The 14,258-nt window shown below is 44.2% G+C and overlaps 1 protein-coding gene across 1 annotated transcript in view; it reads right to left on the bottom strand.

Moving 5' to 3' along the window:
* Positions 1 to 308: 308 nt before the first annotated feature.
* LOC147663636 (zinc finger protein 10-like) overlaps positions 309 to 14,258 on the bottom strand; it is a 72,967-nt gene continuing 59,017 nt past the window's right edge. The window contains exon 9 of the mRNA XM_086950313.1: positions 309 to 447. Coding sequence (XP_086806439.1) covers positions 424 to 447 — 24 coding nt within the window. The 3' untranslated portion in view covers positions 309 to 423. The remainder of the gene's footprint in view (positions 448 to 14,258) is intronic.

Raw genomic sequence — 14,258 nt, 5'->3', positions numbered from 1 at the left:
TGAGTTAGACTGAATCTGGATGTGTGGCCAACACAGTCTAATAAGGTTAGGGAGCGCCATACCCGGCCTCTCGGGAAGAAGGCTGTGGACACCTCGTTTAGGTATCTAGGCAATTCAACTCCTCCAGTCTCGTGCTATACCTACAAATGTCTCCGATACGAGGGAGGGAAGCTCAATTCAAGCACAAGAGGAGAAGTGTTGAGAGAGCTCTAAACTGATTTAAGATTAATTATACCCAAACACTTCAAATGAAAAAAAGAAATCACCAGCAAAAGTCAAGTGGCGCTGATGTAAAAATCTCAGAAAAGTACCAGTAAACAAATCTGAACTTTATTTACTTGCCACTGAACATCTACGCACATCCATTCAATGCAGAAGCGGCATCAAGTCAGTCTTGAAAAGGAATCCGATTTTTATTCCGGTTCAGAGAGAGGTAGTAATAATTCTCTACAATACATGAGCAGAATAAAATGCATTTGTTTATTTGTATTTATTTAAGTATCTTTCAAGCAAGTACCTAACCACAAGGGCAGTATAATAGTGTACACCCACTCAATGATATATGACCACTCCCAAATAGTAGGCAACAGTAAACGTAATACAAATTTCATTTGCAGATTGATTAAAAGAAGAATTAAAATCACTATTCACAAATATTGAGAATATAATCAGCCAGCAATAATAAGGAGCAGATTTGAGGAAAAATAGACTTGTGTGAATTTCACTCCTGTACTTCCTAGATTTATTTAGTTAAAACAAAAAAATAAGTGTCCATACTTCCAATGTTTCATGATGGAAACCAACAGTACATGCATCTAGATACAAAACATGAGTTTCCTGGAAGCCGGAGCTGAGGGCCAAAGAAGAACGTCTTATCCAAAATCCTCATTGCTCAAGAGAAGTTTGGCATCTCTTGAGAGCATTTACATTGCACCAATGATGGTTGTTTTTTTCTTGAGTTTACGTTGTGCCCCCGGTGTGAGCCACTGGTTCAAGTACAGCTGGGATTTTGTAGTTTTATGTTTTGCTGCATTTCAGGGTGAAGATTAATTCAGAGAACATGCTTTACGGCGTAGCGATAGTCACTGGAAAGAGAGGACTCTGATTTGATCCAGAAATTGTGTTTCTTTCATCAGTTGTCAAGTCTGTGCCATGCCAATGGCCTCCACTGGGATAGCTCATGTGAATACAACATCCAGCAAGCATTGCTTCCTTTCACATTTACTGAAGGATGGGGTGCCTCATTGTGTAGGACGCTTGGGCACGTGTTTATGCATGGGTCACAGTTTGAATGTCTTGTCCTCATACCTTATCGCCATCTCTGCTTTCCGATGTTCTAAGGCATAGTATTGTGTCTAAGATTCCAGATAGAGCAGGAGGTTTGATTTATCCCCTGCACCTTGCATGCTTACTTCACCACATGGGGTATTGGAACTTGGACTTTGCAGATCAGCTGATGGCCTTGGATTTTTTTTTTCTGTTTGTCAACTCCAAATTCTTCTAGGTCGATCCCCTCGGTTTAAAGCGCTACTCTCTGGTATAGGATTTCCGTTGACCTTTCTCTCACATACAATATACAGTTATTCTCATGTCGCCGTGCCAAGAATCAGTCCTGTGGCTCACGCATACTGTGGGCTCAGATTGAAAAAATCAGGTTCACCAATATGCTTCTCCTGACAGAGATTACGGTCAATGGCACATGAGCACCATGTCCCTTCCATGTATGTGGATTGGTTAGCAGGATGCAACACAATGGATCCCCTGGGTTTAACCCCTCCCCTGCTGATGACGGAACCGCTCCGTCATCAGCTACAGTTGAGCTGTGCTGATGACGGAGCGGTTCCGTCATGGCCCAGCCGCTGCGCCTGCGCGTCATGACGGAACCGCTCCGTCACCAGCATAGCTCAACCGCGGCTGGTGACGGAGCGGTTCTGTCACCAGCATGCGGCCGCCACGCGGCCGCCCCGCCCCTTTAGCGCTGCGGCGGAATAGCCGCCGCAGCGAAGGGGTTAAACCGTCAGAACAGAAACAAGTTTATGGAAAACAAAGTCAGGTAACTTATCAGGTTTAAGCTTTCCTGTGGGGTCTGGCTTTTTAATCCTGAACCTAAGTCGTACAAATAAAAGTGTTTGCGTACTCTGCAGCCAGTTTTGATTCCCCTCAATGTTTCACACGCTCTGCCCATTGGACTACCCTGAGCTAATTAAAGGGTATTTATTATACCGCTAAAAACATCCGCTGTGCTCCTCCCTCTCAGCGAGGGTGTTGTAGCCTGCACCGTTACTAGCTATCATGATGTGAAGAGGTTCCCGTGATGAGGCAATGCACCGTTGCTGGGTGAGGGAAATAGTCCTATAAATGGAATGCTCCAACAAAGCTAGGTTACTTCACTTTGTTTTCCATGAACTTTTTTCTCACTGATTAGACCGAGGGGTTGTTTTGTGTTGCGTAGTATTACATTGGGGCGTCTCCTCCTGCTGGTCTTTAATCTCCTCTGGCCCACTTAGTGCTTTGATTGGTTAGCGGGAGACTGAAACAGACACTATGAGCCCTCCATTGCTGTCAAACTACATTTTTCAGCAGCGTGTGCGTACGCTTAGCAGGACAGTAATGCAGGACTCGAAGTGTTATTGGAAAGTACTATTCTCTGTAATTTGGATTTCCTGAATCCTGACCGGAGATAGCCGAGTACACTGCGCTGCATTGCTCTGGCTGTTATGCTAGCAAGCCTGCTGTGCTTTGACACAGAACCTAGATTTGTGTTTCTTGGATTTCTCCTGGATTCCCCTGGTGGTTTGATTAATGCTGTCCTTTTTGGCATTTTATTTGGTGTGTTTCTTGGACTGCTTTCGATCTCGTTTGGACAACTGTGGAATTCTTGGATAACACCTTTTCGTTGTTTTCTATCTGAGGTCATTAATACCCCTTTTCATGCTCATGAATGTACACATTATGTGGCCACTTTTTTCAAGGAATAACTGTTTCAGCCTATTGCAGAACTCATTTATGTACACAACGTTTAGTTACAATCCATAAATTTACTTGATTATGGTTTTCCGGGCAACAACAATGTTTCTCTGTTTTCAAATACACAGATTTGCAGAGTTTTTAGCTACTTAGAGGTTCACTAGGTAAGCCGTGAAGCTATCTGCCTCTTCAAATCTGCTTGAACTACAAAAGTCACTCCAACATTGTGGTTCTTATGTATTGAGAGGTACATCGGGAACAAACCTCAACCAGACTGAGGTAAGATAATGATTTGCGTTCATGCTCAATTTAACGAATGTCAAGTGTTCACCCTGCACCTATGTTGTGCAAACACAGTTCAAATTATGTCAGCTTAGCAGGCAGCATGTTCCTGTAGGCCCCTTTCAAGCATTCCTTCCATGACCATGTTGTTGTTGCTGCTGCTATTGCAGTCTGACACCACAGCAATAGGGTAGACAAGTCTGTCCATTGCTAGAGTTCAGTCTAATTTAATCTTTAGCGGTTTTGTTTAACTTCATGTCAGCATTTACCCCTTGAATCAGTCTAAATGTATTCACATTTTCTTCAGCAGATTAGTTTAGCTTGTCAACAGTTCCCCCTTGAATCTTGTTGGATTCATATTTTATTTTCTTGCTTTTGGCTTTGGATGCATTAGGAAGTAGCATTTAAACTCAGCGGTTTGCCATACCCAAGTCTAGGTACTGGTGCACACACGGCTGATTTGGCACAGGTCAACCTCAGGACAACTTGTAAGCTAGAACACCACTTGTGCCATCACCACAACTATGAAAAATGATTCCCCTGGTTAAGAGAAGCTAGTACAATGGTTACATCGAAATGGTAAACAATGATGATGACAAACAGGAACTCTGAGAAAAACTGCACCTATTGGGAGATCATAGATTACCTCAGCAAGCCAATCAGAAATGAGCGAAGACACTTGTCTGCACGCTCTGCCACTTCAACCAATTCCCTGATTCTAGACAGAAGAAAGGAGTGGTGAAAGCAGCTGACAGGGCGAATAATATCAAAATGCTGTATTTTTCTTGTCAATAATGTAGTAGGTGGAAGAATGAACATCAAGAAGAACAAGCATTGGCATAGCCAATAGGTCTCGCCTTTGGGACCTTATACGTTTTTAGCTATGTAACAGTTGATGTTGCACCAAGGATATTGTGCTGCATAACTAAATACTTTTAAGGTCCCAAAAATGAGACCTATTGGCTATGCCAATGCTTGTTACTGTAGTCCAGTAGGGCATGTTCTCTGGGATTCCTTACTGACAGCGGTTCCTGCCTGCTCTTCGTGGGTTTGTTGTACTCTAGAACTGTTTGAATAAAATCTCTTTTTCATGGGACCTCGTCTATTCTTGTTCTTGGATTATAACAGTCTTCCAGTGAATCGGGTCTATTGACATGTATGAACTATATCTTGTTTTCCTTGTCCATCTCATGCAATTTATTCTGAGCAATATTCTACAATATGATTAGTGATTAACTCCTCGGCCTTTAACACTTGTTTTTTGTCATGACGTGAATCCTTTTAATAACCCTTCATCGTTTTAAATCCTTCTCTCGTTTCAAGCCTAATGCGCTTCACTATTTACAATTTGAGTTATAATTTTCTTGATTAGGTCCAGTTGAGGAGCAACAAAATCCCTGAGGAGTGAGCACAGAATAGGGTGCGGCAGGAGTGCTTTATTAAATTATGTTTACTTTTGTGGAAAAGCGGCAACACATCACCGGCTGTTATCTTTTTTGTTGATCTGATCTTGCGCAGAGTATTGTTCGATAAGCTGTTGGGCTTGTATGCAGTCAGAGACTGGCTTGATCACGTATACAGCTGTAGCACTTCGGTAAACTGACAAAATCAGTGGAAAGAGTCATTAGCAGACTATAATAGCCCATGTCATTTATGGTAGATACCACGCTCTTCCATGAAACGCCGGGCACGGACACAAGAGTCTAGAGATAGTTATACTCTATGGGATTAGAGTCCTCCACAGAGTACAGCGCACCCTCGTCTTGCGGTACTTCTGGCTGTTAGAAAGCCAAAGCACCCTCGCTCTATGACAGTTCCACTTAACGAGCCGTCACTTCCGGTCGGTTTGTGGCGCTGTTTCTGGGCCTGTGTCTATTGAGCTGATGGTGAGTGTGGGGCGGGAGGGGATCCGAGGAGAAGAGAAAAGAGAAAATGAATAATAATATGTTTTGCTCACATTTTGATCCGAGAAAAGCGAGCGTACGAACCGAGATAAAAGCGAAGATTTAGCATGCACACAGAAGGCCGGGGCATTTTTAAAAAAATCGATTTTCCCCCATTGAAAAAGAGGGGTCGAGAAAATAACTCGTCGTGTTCAAGAAGTGGTATTTTGGAGGAAGCGAATGTTTTAAGGGACTTTTCACACCGTAAGGCTTTTGCGTCGCGCAATGGGTTGTGGAGAGATAGGAAAAATGCTCCTTCTTCAGATTGAAGATAGATAGTAGTATGGCATTGCTGAAACAAGCGCTCGCCATGATGCCATGACGTACACTTTCCTCACGCCCTCTGCCTGCATTCCTTCAGCTGCAAAAGGTTTATTATCTTTATGGGGCCATCTGTTTGGCCCCCCATAAAGATAACAAACCTTTTGCAGCAGAAGGAAAGCAGGCCAGTCCGTCCAAGTGGGACAGTCGAAAAAGAGAAAAGAATACATCACCATGACCTCTTTCCCAATGGCTGGCCACCGTTTAGCATACACGGTGATGCCGGCCAATGGGGGGGAAGGGGCGGGCTTAAAGCCCGCTAGTGAAACATACCCTAAATCATTAAATCTTGCCAGCGTGACTGCGCATGTGCGCAGTATTACGCTAGGCTCGAACTAAAAAGAGGGTCACTTTTAATCCTTGTTCTCCTACCGGAGAATCTCACTGGAATCAGAAGAACTGAACTGTAAAGTGCAGAATCCCAGAGCACCTCAAGAAATAAAACAAAAAGTATCCTTCTCCTTGAGGTGATCCCCACTTAAAAATCATAGGCACAGAAAAAACGCAGGTCAACTCCAGCAGGTTGATATGGTACAGATCCTCTTAGTGGGGCCATGTACTCGGTGTTCACTGAAGACGAGTACAAATAAGCCCTCCACCCAGCTGTGGATACACCCATTGGAATGTCCTGATAAAATGAGACTCCCTTGGGATTTTCTGCCGCGTACCAAAGCGTAAGAGATTGTATTGCTACTGGGGTAAGAGTGAATATGTATTCCCAACTATCACAGTGCTGCTAGCGCTGATTGTCCAGACAGTGCTGAAAGGACATCTTGAGGAGATATGCGGACGGTATGAGGCAAATTCAGGATGCCATGGGTCCCGGTACCGAACACATCTGGTGAGCCATGATTTCTTTAGATTTCTACACTTCAGATTCATAGCAATGTCTCCCACAAATATATATACATTTCCCCCGCCTCTCCTGCCCCTCTCCAGTCATTAGTATAGATGTTGATTTAGCGTGGCTGACGTGTCAGACCAGCCTATTCAAAATGTGTAGAGTTTTCTGGAAATACCATAATACTTTTTGAGTTGTTGACACTTTTATGAGGCAGTTTAGTATGGGTATGTGAAAATAGTTTGCTTTCTCAAATAAGCAGCTTCTTTTATGTCTATGAAGTTCAAAGTTTCCCTCAAGGTTTTCATAGATTACAATCCTTAATTGGTGTGCGTGCCAAAAAGTGTAATACCAGAAAAGGCATGTTTAAAATATGCTGATGCAAGCCAGGGTCAGTGACAAACGACTGGCCAAGCCAGTAGTCACGACAGCAAATTCAGATGGAGTTTGAGACCACCATCACTTCCATCAATACTATCTACAAATCGTTTATGTCTTCACCAGGGAGTCTTGCACTGCACTACTGCAGCAAGTCCCATGTGGATTGGTCATCTCTGCTGAAGGAAGCTGCTGCACTGGCAGTCCTTGCATTTGCTTCCTTTGTCAGAAGCAACAGTTGGTGTAGGATCAGTGGAATGGTATTTCCTTGCTTTAGAAACCATGACAGAATCCGACTGCAGATTCACTTTTAAGGGCAGACGATACTGGGCTGTGTGTAATTGCAGTTTTGACCTGCCTGTGATTGCATATTTTATCACCTGTTTTGTGTTTTAACCTTGTGGTTTTTCCTGACCATGATTGCTTGCATTTAACCTGTTGAATTGTGGGATTTGCAGTCCAACCTCTGTAGTTTGTCCCTCTCATTCCTTGGTGACAAATCTGTTTTCTCTCTAAATTTCTCCTTTGCTCTGTGCTAAGGCCTGTGTGTTAAGACAGTGTACCCCCAGCCACCATTTTGTGTTCACAAGCCAGTGAGGCCAGTCCCCCTTTCTCTCCCCCCCCCCCCCCAGCAACAGGGATATTGTACATCAGAGGGTGCTTCTGTGAGCTGTTTAAACTGTATTTACTAGGGCCTGTGCACTTCGTTTTTTGGCCAGCAGGGGAGTAACGTTTTATTCAAACAGTATTGTTAGATTTCGAGTTAGTGAAGCCTTTACCTGCAGAAGTTCAAAGTGTGGATTGAGCCTGTCTGTCTGCTAGGAGATTCTGAACAGGAGAAGCAGCTTCCAACTCCCTGGCCAGCAAACCTTGTCTGAGGTCGCTGGGACCTTATATGGTCTGCTGGTGGTCGTCACATGTGTACACGGATTGGTGGTTGTATCTGGTGTTTCTATTGGGTTAGGGTTAATGTCCTCATTGGTTGGGTATTTGAGGGATCGGATTGGTTTCTGGGTCTGTGATTCAATCATTGTAGGGTTGGGACTAGGGCTAGGGTTAGGATTTCTATTGGAAGTAGGGACCTATGTTATTGGTTGTTGGGAGTAGGGTGGGACTAGGGCTAGGGTAAGACCTTTAATTGGAAGTAGCTATTTAGGGCTTCTGGTGTGATTGGTTGTTGGACTAGTTGTGGGACTAAGAGTAGGGTTAGGCTTTCTATTGGTAGGGCTAAGGCCTTTATTGGACGCAGAGCTCAGGGTTTTTGAACTGATTGGGCGCTTGGACTAGGGCTAAGATTGGCTGTAAGGTCCTGGTCTCTTATTGGTTTTAGATATTGATTCATTTATTTACGAGTTTATATAGCGCTGGAATCGACTCCAACTGGAGTATCTCTGCGCTTTTGGGCCGGTTTACATACACAGGGGAGTGAATAATGCTGGAGTTAGATCTCGTTTTTAAACAACAGGGTTTTAAGGTGTTTTCTGAATTTAAGATGTTCAGTGCATAGTCTGAGAGTCAGAGGGTGTCCGTTCCACAGTGTGGGTCCTACTACAGATAATGCTTTGCTTCCGTGCCTGGCTTTTTTGGCGCGAGGTACTACCAGTAAATGGCTTTTGCTGGATCTAAGCGATCTGGAGGGGATGTAGGGAGTGAATTTCTGTTCCAGGTAGGTAGGGCCTTGTCCGTTTATGCTCTTGTGAATAATACAGCATATTTTGAATTTTGCCCTTTGTCGTATGGAAAGCCAGTGTAGTTTGATTAGGAGTGGTTTCGATGCTGTTCTTGGAGGGGCATTTAGGACTAGGCGAGCCGCCGTGTTTTGGACTACCGGGAGTCTAGCCAATACTCCCTCGTTAGCGGAGAGAAACAGGCCGTTACAGTAGTCGATTAGACTCAAAATAAGGGCCTGCACTAGAGTTTTCCTGAAAGAGTCGGGCAGCAAGGGAAAAATTTTGCGCAGCATGCTAATGATGTGAAAGCATGAGCCTGCAACGAAGGTACTGTGTTGTTTTAGTGACAATTCCTGATCGAGGCGGATCCCTAGGTTTTTGATGACCTGTTTGGGTTCTGGGACCATACCAAGATCAGATGGCCACCAATCCGGGGTCCATAGTAGTTTGGCCTCTCCGAATAGCATAACTTCAGTCTTGCTGACGTTGCACTGTAGATAGTTGGTAGACATCCAATGTGCAACGGCCTTCATGCCTGCAGAGAAGGAGTTCCTTAATTCAGCGGTGAGAGTTTTAAAGGGGAAGAGGAGCTGCGTGTCATCCGCATATGACACGGGGATGAAACCAGATTTGCGCATCACTCTTGCCAGGGGTGCCACGTAGATGTTAAAGAGTGTTGGGCTCAAACAGGAGCCCTGTGGCACCCCTTTTGAAATCTCTACCTCCGCTGATCGATATGCACTCATGGTGACAGTCTGGGTGCGATCGGATAGGAAACTCCTTAACCAGGCAAGGGCTTTGTTCTTAACTCCTACGTTCGACAACCGGTCAATAAGGATGTTATGTGATACGGTGTCGAACGCTGCCGACAGATCTAGTAACACTAGGATCACAGAGTAGCCTTTGTCCTGGAACATGTGCAGGTCGTCGGTAACAGACAGGAGGGTGGACTCTGCTGTGTTTCGGCCTAAAACCAGATTGGGAATAGTCTAGGCCGCCAGCTATTTCAATGTAGCTGGATAAGTGTCGATTTACGTATTTCTCTGTGAGTTTTCCCAAAAACGGTAGCAGAGAGATGGGCCTGAGGTTTGCTAGTTCGGTCCATGGTGTAGCAGTATTTTTCCTAATGGGCCTAACTAGTGCCTGCTTCCATTGTCTGGGGACAGAGCCTGTACTAAGTGACAGATTGACAAGTTTTTCAAACGTAGGACATAAGGCTTCCAGTAAAGTGGGCATAAGCCTGGCTGGAATGATATCGTCAGGGCTGCCACTTTTGATCTGCATGGTGAGTGCTGACAACTCCTTTGGGGTGATAGGGGGAAAGATATCTAGGGTGTAAGAGTTTTGATTGTATTCTGTTTCGTGAAAGGCAAGACCCGCGTCGCTGATCATGGTATTATTAGAGTTGACTATTTTGTTTGAGAAAAATTGGGATATTTCGTCACAGAGCTTTTGTGATGAAATGTCGGAGCTTTCACATGCTGTCGGTTTGACAAAAGATTGTAGTACTTGGTATTGGACCCTGGGGGAGTTGTCTGCGGCCGTGATAAGGGATGCTATGTGGGTTTTTCGCGCAGTACGGATAGCTTTATGATAGATGGTTAATGAGTCCCAGTAGAGGCTCCTGTCGGTAGCTAGGTGGGAGATTCTCCATTTCTTTTCTAGCTTCCTAGCTGTTTGTTTTAGTGTCCTAAGGTCGTCAGAAAACCATGTTTCTTGTTTGTTAGCTGGCCGGGGTCTAAATTGTTTTAGGGGGGCTATAGTGTCTATGGCAGTCTTTGTTGCTCTTTCGAATTTTTCGAGGGCATTTTCGATATTTTCCGAAGTGGTAATGGAGGGTTCAGTGAATTTATCTGAAAATGTAGTTTCGTTGACTTTGTGCCATTGACGTTGTTCGCTAGGAAGGGAAATTGGCCCATGGGGGGTAGGTTTGGGGTGAGGGGTATAGAACTCAATAATAAAATGGTCAGTCCAGCTGACTTGGGTGGGAGGTAGACAGGTGACTGTGGGGAAATTGGCTAGTATTAAATCTAGGGTGTGCCCTGCCTGGTGTGTTGGGCCCACATTACGTTGTGTTAGCCCCAGTAGGGAAAGGTCATTTAGAATGGATTGTGCTTCCTTGCAGTCTTTCTGTTCACTGTGTATGTTAAAATCTCCTACTAATAAGAAGTCTCTGTAATTGTAAACATAAGGTGCAAGATTCTCAAGTAGCGTATTTGAGAAGTTCGTGCTGGGTCCTGGTGGGCGGTACACTAGGGCACCCATTCTGGTTTGTTTAGGGGAGAGGGCAGATCTGAAGACAAGTAATTCAATGTCGGGAGTGCTTAGTTCTGCTACTATGGTACAGTTAATTTCTTGTTTATGAATGATCGCAATCCCTCCTCCTATTTTTGTGGAGCGTCTAGCCTAATTATTTTATAGCCGATTGGAATTGATAATGTGATAGAGGGGGTCGAGTGGGGTTTAAGCCAAGTTTCGGTGATGAAACACAGATCTGGCTAGTTGGTGGAAATATGGTCCCATACTTCAGATGTGTGTTTAGGTAGTGACCTTATATTGCAGAGGATGTTTTTCCTTCCAGTGAGATTGGGGGTCTTAGTGTTATTGTTATTTTCCCTGACTTTGGGGGAGGGAGTATAAGCTGTTACATTTCTCTTAGTGCAGGTTACCTGGAATTGTGTGGTAAACTGGGCTCTGCAATGGATGCAGGCAAAAGGACCCTCCGCTGAGTTATTCTCATCCTTACCACACTCTTGTGTTTGTTTCAAATGTAGATTCCGAAGTACCTGTGCTGAGTAGGTTATCCTGGAGGAAAGAGGATTGTGCAGATTTAGGCCTAATGTTTTGATTGGATAGTGTTAGGGTTAGGGTTCCCATTGGCTGAAGGGGTCACCTGATTACTAGGGCTATAAAAAAGGCCAGGCTTAGGGCGTCTCAGCCCGGGCATTGAGGTTAAGGGTGGAATGGACAAGGGTGGTTGCCTGTTAGAGCCTGTTCGAGACTAATCGGTACTAGGGCCAGAAATGCTGCCCTTTATCTCATTTAGCTAGGTTCTCAACCTTTTGGAGCTAGTGTGACATGTTGCCTATATTTTTTGAGTGTGTTTAAGGCTGAAGGTGTATGAGTCAGTGGAGGTGGTGCAGCATGAGGGTCATGTTGTAATGTTCTAATTTGTCCAATGGATGAGAGGCGGTTAGAAGAGAGGTGCTGTATTGCTGTATCTGTGTTAGGTGTGGTGGAACAGTGAAAGCTTGGCATTGGAGTTTGTTCCTTTGTGTGGTTTCAAAGGTGGGTATATGTATGTATTTTGTGATGGTAAGTATTACGAGGGGGTTGTGCTCTGAAGATCTTGTTGTGCTGGTGTGCATGATATGTTTTGCTTTTGAGGTGTAGTGAAAAGGGGTGCTGATGTATATGTTTCATGCACTGGATTTGGTTGTGTAGTATTGTTTGTGAGAGGAGGTTGTGACGTAGAGGGGGTTGTGATGTGTTTATGAGTAGAGTGTATGTTGTGTGTAGGAGGGAATGAAGGAGAGGTGAGAGTGTTTATCTTAGACTGGTTTGTTGCATGAGTTACAAAGTGTGGTGGTGTGCAGTGTGTGTGTTGTGTGTTAGTGTTATTATGGTAGAAGGGAGAGGAGGGTGTTTGTTGGACAACTGATGGAAGGATCATTATATGTTTGATAGTGATAAAAGGTGGTCAGTTAGGTGTAATTACAGCAGGGAGAGTGTATCTGAATGGGATGTAGTTATGTATGGTGTTGATCGGCGTTGTGTTAGTGATGAGTGTATTGGTTAGTGGTATAGGATAGAGTTGTGTACTGTTTGGATATATGGGTAGTTGGGATAGTAGGGTGTGTAGATGTGGTTTGGTTGGGTTTGTAGTGCATGCTGGTACATTACTCTGTGCATGGTGTTGTGCATGGTGTGCATTTAGTGCCAGTGTGTTGCTCTGCTTGTGGATGGTGTGGGCTGGGTATTGCTAAATGAGAAACCTTTCTAAACTCTTCCCTCTGACTCCTCCCCTCCAAAACTCATTTTTACTCAAAAGCCTCTTCCTACTGCTAAGAACTAAAAAAAGAAAAAAGAAATCCTTCACTCTTTTATTCCTCTACTATCCTTTTCAATCAAAATTAACAAACTAACATGTTCACTTCTCAAATTCCATATTCAACTATACTAATATATTGCCCAACTAACTGAATAACATTTCTACTACTCAAATTACTTCATATTTACACTACACTCATTTTTAACACTAATCCTTTATGGGTTCCGGAGTGGCATGCTACTCGCCAGTAAAGCGCTTCAACAACCATCAGGGGTAACAAGTGCTATATGAATGCAAATCTCTCTTCCCCTTTTATCCCTCCGCTATCCTTCTCACTCCAAGTTAACAGACTAATAAAGTACTTCATATTTCACCATATTAATTCACCACTAATCCTTTATAGGCTTCATGAATATCCTGAGTCAACACGCGATAAATAAATACAAACCTTTGTACTCCTCTTTCTACTATCATTCCAAATCCAAATAACGGACTAACCTATCCACCACTTAAAATGTACTTGCATGTTTCACTATACTAATTCAACACTAATACTCTATGGGTCCCGGAGTAGCGTGCTACTCGCCGAAAAAGCGCTTTGACGCCTCGTCAGGGGTAGTAAGCACTATATAAATGCAATTACAATACATACAGTGTCTGCCAGAGGAGATGGTTCTAGGCATACAGTGTCTGCCAGAGGAGATGGTCCTAGGCATACATTGTCTGCAGGAGGAGATGGTTCTGGGCATAGTGTCTGCAAGAGGAGATGGTTCTAGGCATACAGTATCTGCAGGAGGAGATGGTCCTAGGCATACATTGTCTGCAAGAGGAGATGGTTCTAGGCATACAGTGTCTGCAAGAGGAGATAGTTCTAGGCATACAGTGTCTGCAAGAGGAGATTGTTCTAGGCATACAGTGTCTGCAAGAGGAGATAGTTCTAGGCATACAGTGTCTGCTAGAGGAGATGGTTCTAGACATACAGTGTCTGCAAGAGGAGATGGTTCTAGACATACAGTGTCTGCAAGAGGAGATGGTTCAAGACATACAGTGTCTGCTAGAGGAGATGGTTCAAGACATACAGTGTCTGCTAGAGGAGATGGTTCTAGACATACAGTGTCTGCTAGAGGAGATGGTTCTAGACATACAGTGTCTGCTAGAGGAGATGGTTCTAGGCATATAGTGTCTGCAAGAGGAGATAGTTCTAGGCATACAGTGTCTGCAAGAGGAGATAGTTCTAGGCATACAGTGTCTGCTAGAGGAGATAGTTCTCGGCATACAGTGTCTGCAAGAGGAGATAGTTCTCGGCATACAGTGTCTGCCAGAGGAGATGGTTCTAGGCATACATTGTCTGGTAGAGGAGATGGTTCTGGGCATAGTGTCTGTAAGAGGAGATGGTTCTGGGCATACAGTGTCTGCAGGAGGAGATGGTTCAAGACAGTATCAGCTAGAGGAGATGGTTTTAGGCATACGGTGTTTGCGATGAGAGAGTGTCCTCTGCCTGGGAAGCCTCAAGTGGTTAAAGTGACATCTGTAATGCTCTGAAGGAGCCTTCGTTTGGAGCTCCAAATCTAGGTGGAAGAAACGGAGCTGGAAGCTCCCCTGGCTGTTGTGTTGAAGTTTGCACTATTGCCATTAGCACTGATTCAAAGAGCATGTGGCGAAGACCACAAACGATTTCTCTGCAACACGTTTCCCTTTTGACCCAGTTTAGTCTACTAAACATCAGTGACTTTGCATGCCTTAACAGAGAGACCTCATTCCATGTCGACTACCTTGCAACACTGCTCAGGACAATGGGAACCATG

This window comes from Lissotriton vulgaris, unplaced genomic scaffold (genome assembly GCF_964263255.1).
Source record: "Lissotriton vulgaris unplaced genomic scaffold, aLisVul1.2 SCAFFOLD_1193, whole genome shotgun sequence".
NCBI classification, from domain to species: Eukaryota; Metazoa; Chordata; class Amphibia; order Caudata; family Salamandridae; genus Lissotriton; species Lissotriton vulgaris.
The sequence above is the reverse complement of the archived record's forward strand: the minus strand, read 5'-3'. Positions and strand labels throughout refer to the sequence as shown.